General features: G+C 40.0%; 1 protein-coding gene and 1 non-coding gene across 10 annotated transcripts in view; both read left to right on the plus strand.

The window, feature by feature from the left end:
- Window positions 1-16,546, plus strand: part of KMT2A (lysine methyltransferase 2A) — a 97,448-nt gene that overhangs the window by 54,030 nt on the left and 26,872 nt on the right. For 4 of the 9 annotated variants that reach the window (XM_053672383.1, XM_053672388.1, XM_053672396.1 and 1 more), the window contains 14 exons: window positions 169-353; window positions 481-555; window positions 1,505-1,678; window positions 2,413-2,523; window positions 2,819-2,892; window positions 3,408-3,601; window positions 3,904-4,010; window positions 6,410-6,547; window positions 9,171-9,329; window positions 9,821-9,938; window positions 10,064-10,142; window positions 11,336-11,496; window positions 11,695-11,880; window positions 12,074-16,307. In XM_053672383.1, the coding sequence (XP_053528358.1) occupies window positions 169-353; window positions 481-555; window positions 1,505-1,678; window positions 2,413-2,523; window positions 2,819-2,892; window positions 3,408-3,601; window positions 3,904-4,010; window positions 6,410-6,547; window positions 9,171-9,329; window positions 9,821-9,938; window positions 10,064-10,142; window positions 11,336-11,496; window positions 11,695-11,880; window positions 12,074-16,307 (5,995 nt within the window). The remainder of the gene's footprint in view (window positions 1-168; window positions 354-480; window positions 556-1,504; window positions 1,679-2,412; window positions 2,524-2,818; window positions 2,893-3,407; window positions 3,602-3,903; window positions 4,011-6,409; window positions 6,548-9,170; window positions 9,330-9,820; window positions 9,939-10,063; window positions 10,143-11,335; window positions 11,497-11,694; window positions 11,881-12,073; window positions 16,308-16,546) is intronic. The other 5 variants (XM_053672417.1, XM_053672418.1, XM_053672398.1 and 2 more) reach the window with 3 other exon arrangements.
- On the plus strand, window positions 5,762-5,868 carry LOC128628539 (U6 spliceosomal RNA). The gene has a single exon (XR_008392959.1). It is a non-coding gene; the product is annotated as a U6 spliceosomal RNA (small nuclear RNA).

The following is a 16,546-nucleotide window of genomic DNA, read 5'->3' on the forward strand; positions in this document are numbered from 1 at the left end:
GTGTTAATAATGTCCCTTTGGAAATCCATAAATAAGTTTTTAGGGGATATTAGTCTTAATGCTGTTCTTAACATACAGCTTTATATTAAGTTCTGTGGAATAGTTCCCTCTTTTTCCTCTTTCCCACTCTTCAGAGCACCTCATCATTGTAGGGTTTTTCTTTCCTAGATGAGATGTATGAGATTCTATCTAATCTGCCAGAAAGTGTGGCCTACACTTGTGTGAACTGTACTGAGCGGCATCCTGCAGAGTGGCGACTGGCCCTTGAAAAGGAGCTACAGATTTCTCTGAAGCAAGTTCTGACAGCCTTGTTGAACTCTCGGACCACCAGCCATTTGTTACGCTACCGACAGGTAGGTCCATGTCTCATTTTGTATTCTGAGAGTTTGTTCTTAGGTGGTTTTTGCCTACTAACAGAATGGTTGGTTGGGTTTCTTTCTTTTCTTTTTTTTTTTTTAATTTTTATTTATTTATCTTTAGAAGGGAAGAGGAGAGAAATATCAATGTATGGTTGCTTCTGGTGCATCCCCTGCTGGGAACTGGCCTACAACCCAGGCATGTGCCCTGACAAGGAATCAAACCGAGATCTTTTTGGTTCGCAGGCCTGTGCTCTATCCACTGAGCTACACCAGCCAGGGCTAGGTTTCTTTTTTTAATTTAAAAAAAAAAAAGTTGCTACATTTAGTTTTATACAGTTGCTTATTCTGACCTAAAACCATTAAAAACATTTTTAGAACCAAGAAGGGGCTGTATTTTCAAAAGCCTTACTATTAATAAGAAATTTGGACTTCAAAGGCTATGGGGAGTCAATGAAGCACTTTACCCAAAAGAGTAACCTGATCAGAGTTACTCGTTAGGAAAAAAAAAACAGATTCCAACTGGAGAGAGGGAAATGATGGGAGAGGTCTGAGTTTAGAGGCAGAAACAGTGGTCAAAGGGCAGTTATATACAATAAATCTAGATGGGAGAGCTTGGTGGACTAAAAATGATAGTGGGGCTAGAGACCCTTTGGCTCTGGGAAATCCCTAAGGGATTTAGTGCTCCGCAGGGCACTATTTGAAAACCACTCTTTTTATCCAAGTTGTGAATTTTACGTCTGTGAGTAGTCATTGGGAATATAAGGTGTAATGTTGGAAGAACCACATGGATAACTTTAACTCACAGTCAGACTACTGCTTTATCTTTTAATAGAGCTTAATTTTTTAAATAAGAAAATTAGCTGCCATTTATGTCTTAATCGAAAGGAACTGGGCAGTTTCTATTTATTCATACTAGATTTGGAAATTACCAAGTAAAGGTCTTAAATTAGCCTAGTGGAGCTATTAGATAACTGGCTCATTTTAACTTTTCCTTTTCTGTAATTAGAGAAATGTCTTATTTTCATGTTCTTTTAAGTTTTACAATATGAGTCATTCACTACCATCTTTGTTAATTTTAATATAATTTGCATAGGTGCCTTATTTTTGTGTGTTAGATAAATGAAATGTATCTTCCCTGGCAATAGGCTGCCAAGCCTCCAGACTTAAATCCTGAGACAGAGGAGAGCATACCTTCCCGCAGCTCCCCAGAAGGACCTGATCCACCAGTGCTTACTGAAGTCAGCAAGCAGGAAGATCAGCAGCCTTTGGATCTGGAAGGAGTCAAGAGGAAAATGGACCAAGGAAATTACACATCTGTGGTATGTCTCTACAGCAAACTACCAAAATTTTGAGTGCCAATTTAGCTTTTTTATTTCTTATGGAAGATGAAACCAGGGTATAAGCATTAAAAGATGGTTCGTATTATATTTAGAAATATGTGGCTTTAAATACCTAAAAATATATGAGTTGTTTTAGTTCTGCATTTCAGAAGATAAGTTATTATAAGGAAGAGTGTCTTAAAATGGTTGTGTGTGTTTGTCTTTCATCTGAGTTTTCTGGAAATTATTTTTATACTTGTCATTTTATATTAAAGCTGTTTTATGGAAAAATGATAATGTGAAGTTAATTGGTTTGACCCTTCTGAAATAACATCTGAATATTATCTTTCTACATAGGATGTTAATTTATAGATAGATGTTTTTAAATTATGGTTGTAAAACTATATTGGAAATGATCATTTTTTAACTTGAGGTCCATGTTTTCTACTTGGTTGTTTATTCATTTTAGACTAAATAAATAAAAAATTGTGGCTTTGGGTAAATTACTGTGACATAGCTAATTTATTTGCATTCTTTATTCCTTGCATCTCTTGACTTCCACAAGTGAATTGTGAACTGAACCTCAAATGCCTCCTCTAAAGAGAACCTATACTATATGGAAATAAGGTGTTAGTTTCCTGTTGGATCTCTAGTGAATGATTTAGAGGAGAAAAAGAAGTGGTTTTGAGAGCATACTGTTTTATGAATAATTAGTGCTTTGTTTTTGTATACAGTTGGAGTTCAGTGATGATATTGTGAAGATCATTCAAGCAGCCATTAATTCAGATGGAGGGCAACCAGAGATTAAAAAAGCCAACGGCATGGTCAAGTCCTTCTTTATTCGGGTGAGTGATGTTAATAATTCATCATTTTAATGCTTTTATGTGTGGATAATTACCCCATGAACAGAATGGATTTTTTTCTCTTGTACATTTTGCTTTGCTATGTGTATAAAACATTTTTGTTTTAATTCATTCTGCTGATTCTTTGGGAGGAAGTTGGTGAGGTCACCAGAGGGGATAGATCTATTCTTTGGTAGCCTGATGTCGTCATCATATTGATAAAAGCTTGTGTAAAGTTGTTGGTTTTTATGTGGTTTCCAAATGAATGTTGACACGTTTACATTTTGTTTGCTCTTAGCAAATGGAACGTGTTTTTCCATGGTTCAGTGTCAAAAAATCCAGATTTTGGGAGCCAAATAAAGTATCAAGCAAGTAAGTAAATTTTGCATTACTTTTTTTTTTCATCAGCTAGAAATTCAAGAGATCTTGTATTTCTAGATTGAGGTATTTTTAGAGTAGGTTTTAATATTAAAAAATTAATCAGTTGAAGTGCTTTTTCAGTGCTGGCTTAGAGACAACAGTGTTTAGTATAGTCTATTGTTGTGTAGTCTGTTGATATATTTTATTCAGTTCAAATGGTGTTCTCTACGTCTTTTGAATCTCCATATTTAACTTTAAATTTTTATTCCAATAAATTCTTTTTGATTCTTTGTTAAGGTTATCGTTTATTTCTGAAAGTTTAACCAAGAGTCATACAGTGAGATTATACTTTAAAAATAATAAAGTCCTGTGTGTTTAGGTAGTTTCCAAGTTGTCTTGTTTTTATACTTTGTGAATGGCCCATGCATGGGGCCAAGACCTGATGGTACCAAGAATTTAATTATTTTGTACAGTTCTGGGCATATTATGGGGGTTCAATAAATACTTGTTAAATCAATTATTTTCAGCAGTGGGATGTTACCAAACGCAGTGCTTCCACCTTCACTTGACCATAATTATGCTCAGTGGCAGGAGCGAGAGGAAAACAGCCACACTGAGCAGCCTCCTTTAATGAAGAAAATCATTCCAGCTCCCAAACCTAAAGGGCCTGGAGAACCAGACTCACCAACTCCTCTACATCCTCCTACACCACCAATTTTGAGTAAGGCACCAAATGAAGAGTCATTTTCCATTTCTCTCTACATGTAAATGATTGACTCTGTGAATCTAAATTTAATATCCTTGCATGTTACAAATTTTCAAGTGACTCTTAAAGTGTAATAAAATCATTACCTTTGCTTCACTTGGAATGTTAACAGGTATTTATATAAATATTCTAACAGATGGTAAATACTTTTTGAAAGTGTTCATTTTATAGGCTATTTAAGCTGAATTGTTTTCTTTTTTTCCCTGGAAATCAAATTAGTATTGCCAGTTGTAACTGGATGTCTTTTGGATTCTAAGGTACTGATAGGAGTAGAGAAGACAGTCCAGAACTGAACCCACCCCCAGGCATAGAAGACAACAGACAGTGTGCATTATGTTTGACATACGGAGATGACAGTGCTAATGTAAGTACCTTGGCATATGGGCTCCTACTAACTAGATATCCAGAATGAAACTCTTTGTTCTTCGTGTCTAAACTTGATGACTGGGTGCCACCTATTGAATGAATGTTTGTCCCTTAGTTTGTGAAACTCAGGGTTTCTTTCTATAACTGATTTAGCTGATTTTAAAAAATTATTTGCCATAAATTAATCTGTTCCTGTCTAGTACTTTCTATAGGAAGTTCCTCAAAAAGATTTTATGAAAGTCAAAATAAAGTTGTATATTAAATAACTTGTATTTGATGTAATAGAGCAGAGTGGTTAATATCCCCAGTTCACGCAGACTGCCTGGATTCATTTCTGTGCTTGTTAACCTTAGCAAAGAGCTTAACCTCTCTGACCCTCAGTTTCATCTTTAAAGTGAAGATAGTAATACTTACCTGAGAATAAGTATGAGGATTAAAGGAAATAATGTATGTAAAGCCTTGTTTAGAACCTGGCACATAATAAGCTTACAGTAAAGAAAAAGGTGGGGTTTTTTTTAATGCAAGCTGAGAGAATTGGGTTTGAAATATGGTTTTAAAGAAGTCAGACTTCCGCCAAGAAGGAGGCATAGATGGAGACGCTGTGTTTCCTCACACAACCAAGTTTAGAGACAACTAAATATTAGCAACAGAAAACACAGCCAGAACACAGAAAATTGGACTTTCTGTGGACTAGGAGTGGACTAGAAGGAGGAAAAAAATGACCAAACAGAAAAGGATGAAGAAACAAGAATTCAAAAAAATGAGGAGAAGCTTACAAACCTCCAGGACATCTTTAAATGTTCCAACATCCAAATTAGAGGGGTACCAGAAGGGGAAGGGGAAGAGCAACAAGTGGAAAACTTATCTGAACAAGTAATAAAGGAGAACTTACCCAATCTGGTAAAGGAAATAGACTTCCAGGAAATCCAGGAAGCTCAGAGAGTCCCAAAGAAGTTGGACCCAAGAAGGAACACACCAAGGCACATCATCATTACATTAGCCAAAATTAAAATGAAGGAGAGAATCCTAGAAGCAGCAAGAGATAAGGGTACAGGTACCTACAAAGGACTTCCCATCAGACTGTCAGCTGATTTCTCAAAAGAGACCTTACAGGCAAGAAGAGGCTGGAAAGAGGTATTCCAAGTCATGAAATCCAAAGACCTACAACCAAGATTGCTCTATCCAGCAAAACTTTAATTTAGAATGGAAGGACAGATAAAGTGCTTCTCAGATAAGACCAAATTCAAGGAGTTCATCGTCACCAAGCCCTTATTATATGAAATGCTAAAGGGGCTTATCTAAGAAAAAGAAGTTAAAAAAACATGAACAGTGAAAGGACAGCGAACTCAGTTATTAACAACCACACCTAAAACAAAAGCAAACTAAAAGGACAGCTAGATCAGGAGTGGAAACATAGAAATGAAGATCTCAAGGAGGGTTAGCAACAGGGGAGTGGGAGGAGGAGAAGGGGGGAGAAGGTACAGAGAATAAGTAGCATAGACAGTAGATAGAAAATAGATGGGGGGGGCAAGAATAGTATGGGAAATACAGAATCTAAAAAACTTGAGACACGTCATAAACTAAAGGGGGGTAATGGTGGGGATGGGGGGGTAGGGTGGAGGGGAATGAAGGGGGGAATAGAACAACTGTAATGGCATAATCAAAAGTAAATAAATAATTAAAAAAAGAAGTCAGTGCATTTTTTATTATGGTAGGGAAGGTGGGTGGAGGTCAAAGAGGGTATAGAGGGTGCTCACTTTGGCAACACATATACTAAAATTGGAACGATACAGAGAAGATTAGCATGGCCCCTGCGCAAGGATGACACGTAAATTCGTGAAGTGTTCCATTTTTTTACAGGGGGACAGTGACGAGAGGGGAGAGGGAAGGGAATTTAAGGGGAAAAAAGGGGAGGGATTTGGAGGAACAAATAGGAAGGACACAGGGATGAGAACTAAGGGGGGTGGAAATGGGAGGGAGGTGGGGAGCATGGGGCGGGGTGGACTGGGATGGGAGAAATAGACAAAAAACTGTACTTGAAAAATAACTAAATAAAATTATTTTTTTAAAGGGTATAGAGGGGATAAATGGTAATGGAAAAAATTACAATAATTTTAAAAAGTATGTATTTTTAAACTTATTGTGGTATATAAGCAATATACCCATATTGCGTATTTTTTAATTTTCTGTTTATAAAATATCTCTAGTCTGTGGAAAAGGTAATCAGGAAGGAGAGAAGTGGAAAAAAATTGAAAAAGGAAATGTGATTTCTTTTTGTGTGTTCAGAAAAAGAATTTTAATTGATATATTGTCTTGACTGAGGTAAAGCAAGTACTAAGGAAAACTTTCTTTGACATAATACTATTTAAAGAAAAAAGATATCTCTTCACTTCATAGGATGCTGGTCGTTTGCTGTACATTGGCCAAAATGAGTGGACCCATGTCAATTGTGCTTTGTGGTCAGCAGAAGTATTTGAAGATGATGATGGATCACTAAAGAATGTGCATATGGCTGTGATCAGGGGCAAGCAACTGGTAAGAACCTGTGGGTAAAAGTTATGAAAGAGATTCCCTCTCAGTTTCCAGATGTTCTTTCTATGACTAAATGCTGACTCACTGATGTTTTTTCTTAGCCAGTAACAAATATTAGTATCCACTGTAAGCTGATCATTATTCTGATCCTTAGAGTATGGGTACAAAAGGGGAAAAAATAGTCTTTCCTAGAGAGGAGCCCAGATTGTGATTGTGATGGACAGTCTAGTTAAAGGAAATTTTAAAATAATTTATCTGTTTATTTATTTTTTTATTTTATTGATTATGCCATTACAGTTGTCCCATTTTCCCTCCTTCATTCCCCTTCACCCTGTACACCCCTTCTGCCACAATTCCCCCCCCTTTAGTTTATGTCCATGTGTCACGAGTTCTTTAGATTCTATATTTCCCATACTATTCTTGCCCTCCTCGTCTATTTTCTACCTACCGTCTATGCTACTTATTCTCTGTACCTTCTCCCCCCTTCTCCTCCTCCCACTCCTCTTTTGTTAACCCTCCATGTGATCTTCATTTCTATGGTTCTGCTCCTGATCTAGCTATCCGCTTAGTTTGCTTTCGTTTTAGGTGTGGTTGTTAATAACTATGAGTTTGCTGTCCTTTCACTGTTCTATTTTTTTATCTTTTATAATTCCCTTTAACATTTTATAAAATAAGGACTTGGTGATGATGAACTCCTTGAACTTGACCTTATTTGAGAAGAGCTTTATCTGCCCTTCCATTCTAAATGAAAGCTTTGCTGGATAGAGCAATCTTGGATATAGGTCTTTGGATTTCATGACTTGGAATACTTCTTTCTAGCCCCTTCTTGTGCCTGTAAGGTCTCTTGAGAAATCAGCTGACAGTCTGATGGGAAGTCCTTTGTAGGTGACGGTCCCCTTATCTCCTGCTGCTTCTACGATTCTCTTCTTCACTTTCATTTTAGGTAATGTAATGATGATGTGCCTTGGTGTGTTCCTCCTTGGGTCCAACTTCTTTGGGATTCTCTGAGCTTCCTGGACTTCTGGAAAGTCTTATTACCTTTGCCAGAATGGGGATGTTCTCCCTTATTATTTGTTCAAATAAGTTTTCCACTTGTTTCCCTTCCTCTTCCCCTTCTGGTACCCCTAAAATTTGGATGTTGGAACGTTTAAAGTTGTCCTGGATGTTCCTAAGCCTCTCCTCATTTTTTTGAATTCTTGTTTCTTCATTCTTTTCTGTTTGGTCATTTCTTTCTTCCTTCTGGTCCACTCCCTTGATTTGACTCCCAGTGTCCTTTCCATCACTATTGGTTTCCTGTGTCTTTCCCTTCATTTCAATTACTTTAACCGTCATTTGTCCCTCTAATTTGTGACTAAAATCAACCAGTTCTGTGAGCATCCTGATCACCAGTGTTTTGAACTGTTCATCCAATAGGTTGGCTATCTCTTGGTCGCTTAGAAGTGTTGGCTCTGGGGCTTTGAGCTGTTCTCCTTCTTGAGCCCTAATGTTTTGGTCTGTTGGCACCTGTCACGTATGAGGGGTGGAGCCTTAGGTATTCACCAGGGCAGGGCAACCCAGGTTGCTGGGTTGTCATGCTGTATGTGGGGGTGGGGTCAGAGAGGGGCAGTGGCATTTTTTCCGCTCTCTGTTGGATTTTGGTCCCCTCTTCCGCTTCCCACAAGCAAATTGGGCCCTTCTGGTGCTGGTTCCTGGCTTGTGCACCCTCCAGGACCCTGTGAGTCTCTCCAACGAACCTTGTGAGCCTGGGAGCTTCTCCCAGCACCTTGACCCCTGAAAGTTTTTCCAGTTGGTGCTTTTAGGCGTTAATTCCCGTTGCTGCGGCCCTGGTTTACTCAGTCTGTCTCACTGCTTGCTCCTTTGCCTGGTTTATTTGAGTGCGAATGTGTGACTGCAGTCCGCCAGCCACCTTGCACCCTCACTGGGTCTGCCCATTGCCACCCCACACCTGGGATATGCCACCTGCAGCCTGCAACTCCTCGGTTGGTCTGGCCGCTTTTTCCTGCCTCAGTCCCTCTCCACAAGCTGCCAACTCCGCCCCTCTTACCGGTCTAGACGAATGGTTTATTGTTGTCAGATTTTGGTGCAGTTCAATTTTCTGTCTGTTTTTGGTTGTGTTTTTGTTACTAAATCTTTGTTGTCTTTAAACTTGGTTGTGCGAGGAGGTACAGTGTTTCCACCTATGCCTCCATCTTCGCTGGAAGTCTAAATCATTTATCTGTTAAGCCTAATAACTAGAGAACCATTATGTTTCTGACTGGTATAATCTTTCTAGAAGTGAGTTCTTTTGGACATAATAGCTTTCTAAAAGATGATGTTTGAGCATTGATCTTCAAAATTTTATTTTCTCTAAATGAATCATTCATCATAGAAGAAAAACTTATGTTTTAGCCCAAAATCTAAATCAAATTATAATGTTTAAATTTAGTACTTATAGGTCCCCATGGATAGTGGGAGAGAGATTTGTGGGAGAGACTTTATGGGTCATCACTTCCCTGTAATTCAGTAGATTACCAATAAACAAAATGAATTATAGGAAACCCAGAATGGGGTGATTCTATAGAGGAGATGGAAAATGGCTCAAAACGTCTAAAGTCTTATTCAGGCTTTCTCCTTTCTGGATTGTTAGAGATGTGAATTCTGCCAAAAGCCAGGAGCCACTGTGGGTTGCTGCCTCACATCCTGCACCAGCAACTATCACTTCATGTGTTCCCGAGCCAAGAATTGTGTTTTTCTGGATGATAAAAAAGTATATTGCCAACGACATCGGGATTTGATCAAAGGCGAGGTAAGAGAACTTTATTAGTTGCTTTTTGAATTCTCTAGGAATTCAGGGAAAAGAGACTGAAAATAGCAAGCAAGGTCATAAACTTTGTTTCACCTTCCTACTAGGTGTTCCTAGAATCTTCTCCTTTTAGAGACATACAGAAGTCCTCCTAGTGAAACAGAAGGGTGATTTTGAGCTATGCTCTGTACTTTCCCTCTGAGAGAGTTAGGGTTCATAAGGATGATTTATTTTTTTTAAACGTTTTATTTATTTTTTGAGAGAGGGGAAGGGAAGGAGAAAGTGGGAGAGAAATATCAATGTATGGTTGCCTCTTATTTGTCCCCTGCTGGGAACTGGCCTGCAACCCAGGCATGTGCCCTGACTGGGAATCAAACCGCGATACTCTGGTTCGCAGGCCCGAGCTCGATCCACTGAGCTACGCCAGCCAGGGCCATAAGGATGATTTATAAAGGGACAGCCTATTAACAAGCTACTCTGGGTTTTCATTTAAGGTGGTTCCTGAGAATGGATTCGAAGTTTTTAGAAGGGTGTTTGTGGACTTCGAAGGAATCAGCTTAAGAAGGAAGTTTCTTAATGGCTTGGAACCAGAAAATATTCACATGATGATTGGTATGACACGGGCCTTGGTTGTTGAGGAAGGCTGGGTGTATCACTGGGGTACTTTTTGTCTTCGGTTATAAAATTATTTTATGTATATCATTATCTCTTCTAATGACTTTTTCTTCCTTGGTCAGGCTCTATGACAATTGACTGCTTAGGAATTCTAAATGATCTCTCTGACTGTGAAGATAAGCTTTTTCCTATTGGATATCAGTAAGTGACACTGTAAAGAGAAAACAGCGGCCCCCACAACTTGAATACCCTGAAGCAATGATCAAGTGCTAAATATAGAGCCATACTTGTTAGCTAATTTTAACTACTATTAAAAATTAACTACTTTTTTGCTGTTTCTCATATATTAGGACTAAAGTATCATTATATGTCAGCTAAATCCAGTTATGGAAGCAAAGCATTGAATAATATTGTGATAAGTTTGCATAGTAAAGGTTGATTACTAGAATTAGTGGGGTGATCACATTGTAAGGTATAAAAATGTCAAATCACTATATTGTATACCTCAAATTAATATAACTAATATATATTGTATACCAACTGTACTTAAAATTTTTTTCAGAATTATTTATAGATAAAATCTAAATAGAAAACACAGTGCCAGTCTCTTAGTTCACTAAATTCTATTCTCCTGGATTCACCAGTTCAGATTCTTGTCATGGTCACATCACACACAGTTCAGGCTGCTGTCCTCAGTAATATGTTTCATAGATCCTTCTAAAAATAAAACCTTCTACAACAATAATAAGATTCTCCAGTAAGAATTTATAATCATTCCTATATGAAGAAAATTGTTTACATTTCTAACAGGCTGACAATATAAATTTAAAATTCCCTTTTTTTCTCCCCTTTTAGAGTCTCATTTTGCTATATATACTTCAATTTACTCTGCATTTCAATTGTGACAACAGTGTATACTCTACATTTAGCTGGCAGCTCTTTGTACAAACTAGGCTCCACCGGCATCCAACAAATTCGAAGTAGTTATATTCCCCTTATTTCATGGGGCTTTCCTCCCAAAGGAAACACGTCAGGCTTGCTTTTTCCTCACTTTGTATACATTGTGGGGCAGTAGTCCCTTTCCAAAAGCCAGTAACTGTTTTGTGTGGTAGTTAGTATTTTTTTCTCTGCATTTTTGGATATTTTACTATTTTTGTCTTCTTATATTACAATTAAAAATTTTTTTGATGCTGTTTCCTAAGAAGCTAGTAAAAATAAAGGACTTCAAAAAGCATGGAACATCCTAACTTGTGAAATCTAAGAGTCTGTGAAAAAAAGCTAAATTCTATAAATCAAAGGGACCCTGGAACCTAGGGTGAGAAGAGGTTTTGACAAATGTTAATCTTTGCTTCTGTACTCTCACTTCTAGTGACCTTTCCAAATCTGTTTGCTAGGTGTTCCAGGGTATACTGGAGCACCACTGATGCTCGCAAGCGCTGTGTGTATACATGCAAGATAGTAGAATGCCGTCCTCCAGTTGTAGAGCCAGATATCAACAGCACTGTTGAACATGATGAAAATAGGACTATTGCTCATAGTCCAACATCTTTTGCAGGTTAGTCTTTAATCAAGATGTTACTTAAATTAGATTTTTGGGAATGCTGTGATTGAAGCACTGGAAAAATGTCATTTCTTTGGGAGGTCTCATTTGATTCTATTTTGATATTTTCCTAATAGCTGGCTTTTTATTTGGTCATTTGTTTGATATTTTAATTGGACTTTTTAAAGTAAGGGTTTTCATATCCTACCACAGAAACGTCATCTAAAGAAAGTCAAAACACAGCTGAAATTGTAAGTCCTCCATCACCAGACCGACCTCCTCATACGCAAACCTCTGGTTCCTGCTTTTATCATGTCATCTCAAAGGTTCCTAGGATTCGAACACCCAGTTATTCTCCAACACAGAGATCACCTGGCTGTCGGCCATTGCCTTCTGCAGGTAAAAGACTTCATTTATTTCAAGAAGGTCAGCTCAGAGATGAGTTTGTAATTCTTTCAGACAACTTTATTTTAGTGACTTTAGCTTAATTTTAGTTACCTAGAAGTATTTATTGGCAAGTCATTGAAATGAACAATTAACACACATTTGTTCTATCTATAATAGACTATATTACTTTTTCTCTACTGTTTAGGGAGTCCTACTCCAACCACTCATGAAATAGTCACAGTGGGTGACCCTTTACTCTCCTCTGGACTTCGAAGCATTGGCTCCAGGCGTCACAGTACTTCTTCCGTATCACCCCAGCAGTCTAAACTCCGGATAACATCTCCAATGAGAACTGGGGGTACTTACTCCAAGAATCGTGTTTCTGCCTTAGGGACTACTACAGATGTTGAGTCAAGTGCCAAAGCAGTCGATCATGTCTTAGATCCACTGACTTCAAATACTGATTTAAGGCAAAACACTTCCACCTCTTCAAATTTGCAAAGGACAGTGGTTACTATGGTCACTAAAACCAGTCACTTGGATGGATCTTCATCTTCAGAAATGAAGCATTGCAGTGCTTCAGACTTGGCATCCAATAGCTCCTCTGTGAAAGGCGAGAAGACCAAAATACTGAGTTCCAAGAGTTCAGAGGGATCCTCACATAGTGTGGCTTACTCTGGCATTCCTAAACTGTCCTCACAAGCTCACGATACAACATCTGGTGAATTAAATAGTAAAATCAGCACTTTCGCTGAATTCTCTTCAGTGCCATTTTCTTCTAAAGAGGCTCTCTCCTTTCCACCACTGCATTTGAGAGGGCAAAGGAATGATCGAGACCAACTTACAGATACTAGCCAATCAGGAAGCCCATCTCTTGGTGAAGGTAGTGAAGTTAAAACCTTGAAACTATCTGGAGTGAGCAATAGATCATGTATTACCAATGAACATGTGGGATCTAGTTCCAGAGATAGAAGACCGAAAGGGAAAAAATCTTACAAAGAAACTTTCAAAGAAAAGCATTCCAGCAAATCCTTTTTGGAACCTGGTCAGGTGACAGCTGGCGAGGAAGGAAACCTTAAGTCAGAGTTTGTTGACAAAGTTTTGACTCCTGAATTTATGGGGCAAGGACTATGTAATAATAATGTTTCTTCTGATAAGATTGGAGACAAAGCCCTTTCTATTCCAGGAGTCCCCAAAGCTCCATCCATGCAAGTAGAAGGATTTGCCAAGGAATTAGAGACACCCCGGAAACGCACAGTCAAGGTAACACTGACACCACTAAAAATGGAAAATGAGAGTCAGTCCAAGAATACCTTAAAGGAAAGTAGTCCTAGTTCCCCTTTGCAAATGGAGTCAGCATCTCCAACAGAACCAATTTCAGCTTCTGAAAGTTCAGCAGATGGTCCAGTGGCCCAACAGAGCCCCAGTAATACCTCATCTCAGGAGTCTCAGAGTAACAATTACCAGAACCTTTCTGTACAGGACAGAAATCTAATGCTTCCAGATGGCCCCAAACCTCAGGAGGATGGCTCTTTCAAAAGAAGATATCCTCGACGAAGTGCCCGCGCACGTTCTAACATGTTCTTTGGTCTCACCCCCCTCTATGGAGTAAGATCCTATGGGGAAGAAGACATTCCATTCTACAGCAGCTCCACTGGAAAGAAACGAGGCAAGCGATCAGCCGAAGGACAGGTGGATGGAGCTGATGACTTAAGCACTTCGGATGAAGACGACTTATACTATTACAATTTCACTAGAACAGTGATTTCTTCAGGCCCAGAGGAACGGCTGGCATCCCATAATTTGTTTCGAGAGGAGGAACAGTGTGATCTTCCAAAAATTTCACAGTTGGATGGTGTTGATGATGGGACAGAGAGTGACACCAGTGTCACAGCCACAACAAGGAAAACCAGCCAGATTCCAAAAAGAAATGGTAAAGAAAACGGAACAGAGAACTTAAAGATTGATAGACCTGAAGACACCGGTGAAAAAGAACATGTCATTAAGAGCCCTGTTGGCCACAAAAATGAGCCCAAGTTGGACAACTGCCACTCTGTAAGCAGAATTAAAACACAGGGACAGGATTCCTTAGAAGCTCAACTGAGCTCATTGGAGTCAAGTCGCAGAGTCCACTCAAGCACCCCCTCAGACAAAAATTTATTGGATACCTATAATACTGAACTCCTGAAATCTGATTCAGATAATAACAATAGTGATGACTGTGGGAATATCCTACCCTCAGACATTATGGACTTTGTACTAAAGAATACTCCATCCATGCAGGCTTTGGGTGAGAGTCCAGAGTCATCTTCGTCAGAACTCCTGAATCTTGGTGAAGGTTTGGGTCTTGATAGTAATCGTGAAAAAGACATGGGTCTTTTTGAAGTGTTTTCTCAGCAGCTGCCAACAACAGAACCTGTGGACAGTAGTGTCTCTTCCTCTATTTCAGCAGAGGAGCAGTTCGAGTTGCCTCTAGAGCTGCCATCTGATCTCTCTGTCCTGACCACCCGAAGTCCCACTGTCCCTAGCCAGAATCCCAGTAGACTATCTGTAATCCCAGACTCAGCAGAGAAGAGAGTAACCATCACGGAAAAGCCTGTGGCATCCTCTGAAGATGACTCAGCACTGCTGAGTCCAGGAGTAGATCCAGCACCTGAAGGCCACATGACTCCTGATCATTTTATCCAAGGACACATGGATGCAGACATCTCCAGCCCACCTTGTGCTTCAGTGGAGCAAGGTCATGGCAACAGTCAGGATTTAACTAGAAACAGTAGCACCCCTGGCCTTCAGGTACCTGTTTCCCCTACTGTTCCTATCCAGAACCAGAAATATGTGCCCAATTCTACTGATAGTCCTGGCCCATCTCAGATTTCTAATGCAGCAGTCCAGACCACTCCACCCCACCTGAAACCAGCCACTGAGAAACTCATTGTTGTTAACCAGAATATGCAGCCACTTTATGTTCTCCAAACTCTTCCAAATGGAGTGACCCAAAAAATTCAATTGACCTCTTCTGTTAGTTCAACACCCAATGTGATGGAAACAAATACTTCAGTATTGGGGCCCATGGGCAGTGGTCTCACACTAACCACAGGACTAAATCCAAGCTTGCCAAGTTCTCAATCTTTGTTCCCTCCTGCTAGCAAAGGATTGCTCCCTGTGCCTCATCACCAGCACTTACATTCCTTCCCTGCAGCTACTCAAAGTAGTTTCCCACCTAACATGAGCAGTCCTTCTTCAGGGCTACTTATTGGGGTTCAGCCTTCTCCAGATCCCCAACTTTTGGTTTCAGAAGGCAGCCAGAGGACAGACCTCAATACCACAATAGCCACTCCATCCTCTGGACTCAAGAAAAGACCCATATCTCGTCTTCAGACCCGAAAGAATAAAAAACTTGCTCCCTCTAGTACCCCTTCAAACATTGCCCCTTCTGATGTAGTTTCTAATATGACACTGATTAACTTCACACCCTCCCAGCTTCCAAATCATCCCAATCTATTAGATTTGGGGTCACTTAATACTTCATCTCACCGAACTGTCCCCAACATCATAAAAAGGTCTAAGTCTGGCATCATGTATTTTGAACAGGCATCCCTGTTGCCACAGAGTGTGGGAGGAACTGCTGCCACAGCGACGGGCACACCAACAGTAAGCCAGGACACTGGCCACCTCACTTCTGGGCCTGTGGCTGGCCTGCCGTCTAGTTCCTCTGTCTTGAATGTTGTATCAATGCAAACTACAACAGCCCCTACAAGTAGTGCATCAGTTCCAGGACACGTCACATTAACCAACCCAAGGTTGCTGGGTACCCCAGATATTGGCTCAATAAGCAATCTGTTAATTAAAGCTAGCCAGCAGGGTCTGGGAATTCAGGACCAGCCTGTGGCTTTACCACCAAGTTCAGGAATATTCCCACAACTGGGGACATCACAGACTCCCCCTACTGCTGCAGTGACAGCAACATCTAGCATCTGTGTCCTCCCCTCTGCTCAGACTATGGGCATAGCAGCTGCTTCACCTTCCAGGGAAGCAGAAGAACACTATCAGCTTCAGCATGTGACCCAGCTTCTTGCCAACAAAACTGGAATTCTCTCTTCCCAGCCTGATCTTGATTCTGCTCCAGGGACCCAGGGATCCAGCTTTACGCAGACAGTAGATGCTCCTCATAGCATGGGGTTGGAGCAGAATAAGGCTTTATCTTCAGCTCTACAAGCCAGCTTAGCCTCTCCTGGAGGCTCTCCACCCTCTGGACAGCAGTCAGCAAGTCCTTCAGTGCCAGGTCCCACTAAATCCAAACCAAAAATCAAACGGATTCAGCTGCCTTTGGACAAAGGGAATGGCAAGAAGCACAAAGTTTCCCATTTGCGGACAAGTTCTTCTGAAGCACACATTCCAGACCAAGAAGCCAACACATCATCCCTGACCTCAGTCACAGGGTGAGAGATCTAAATATTGGCTCTGGGTCTATGGGATTTGTGCTCTGGATCAGAGGCTGTTCAAGTGGTAATCTGGGAGGGACAGTCTTCTGTTCAGGTTGCAGTACTCGGGTGTTTTCTGGGTTTTAACTTTGATTTTTTTTTTCCCCTCACAGTGGTAATTTATAGAGAAGAAGTCAGTTTCACTTGCAATCAGTTTGTCTCTTGAATAGAACCACATACCTAATTACCCTTGGCTC

This window comes from Artibeus jamaicensis, unplaced genomic scaffold (genome assembly GCF_021234435.1).
Source record: "Artibeus jamaicensis isolate MK-2021 breed Jamaican fruit bat unplaced genomic scaffold, CSHL_Jam_final contig_196, whole genome shotgun sequence".
NCBI classification, from domain to species: domain Eukaryota; kingdom Metazoa; phylum Chordata; class Mammalia; order Chiroptera; family Phyllostomidae; genus Artibeus; species Artibeus jamaicensis.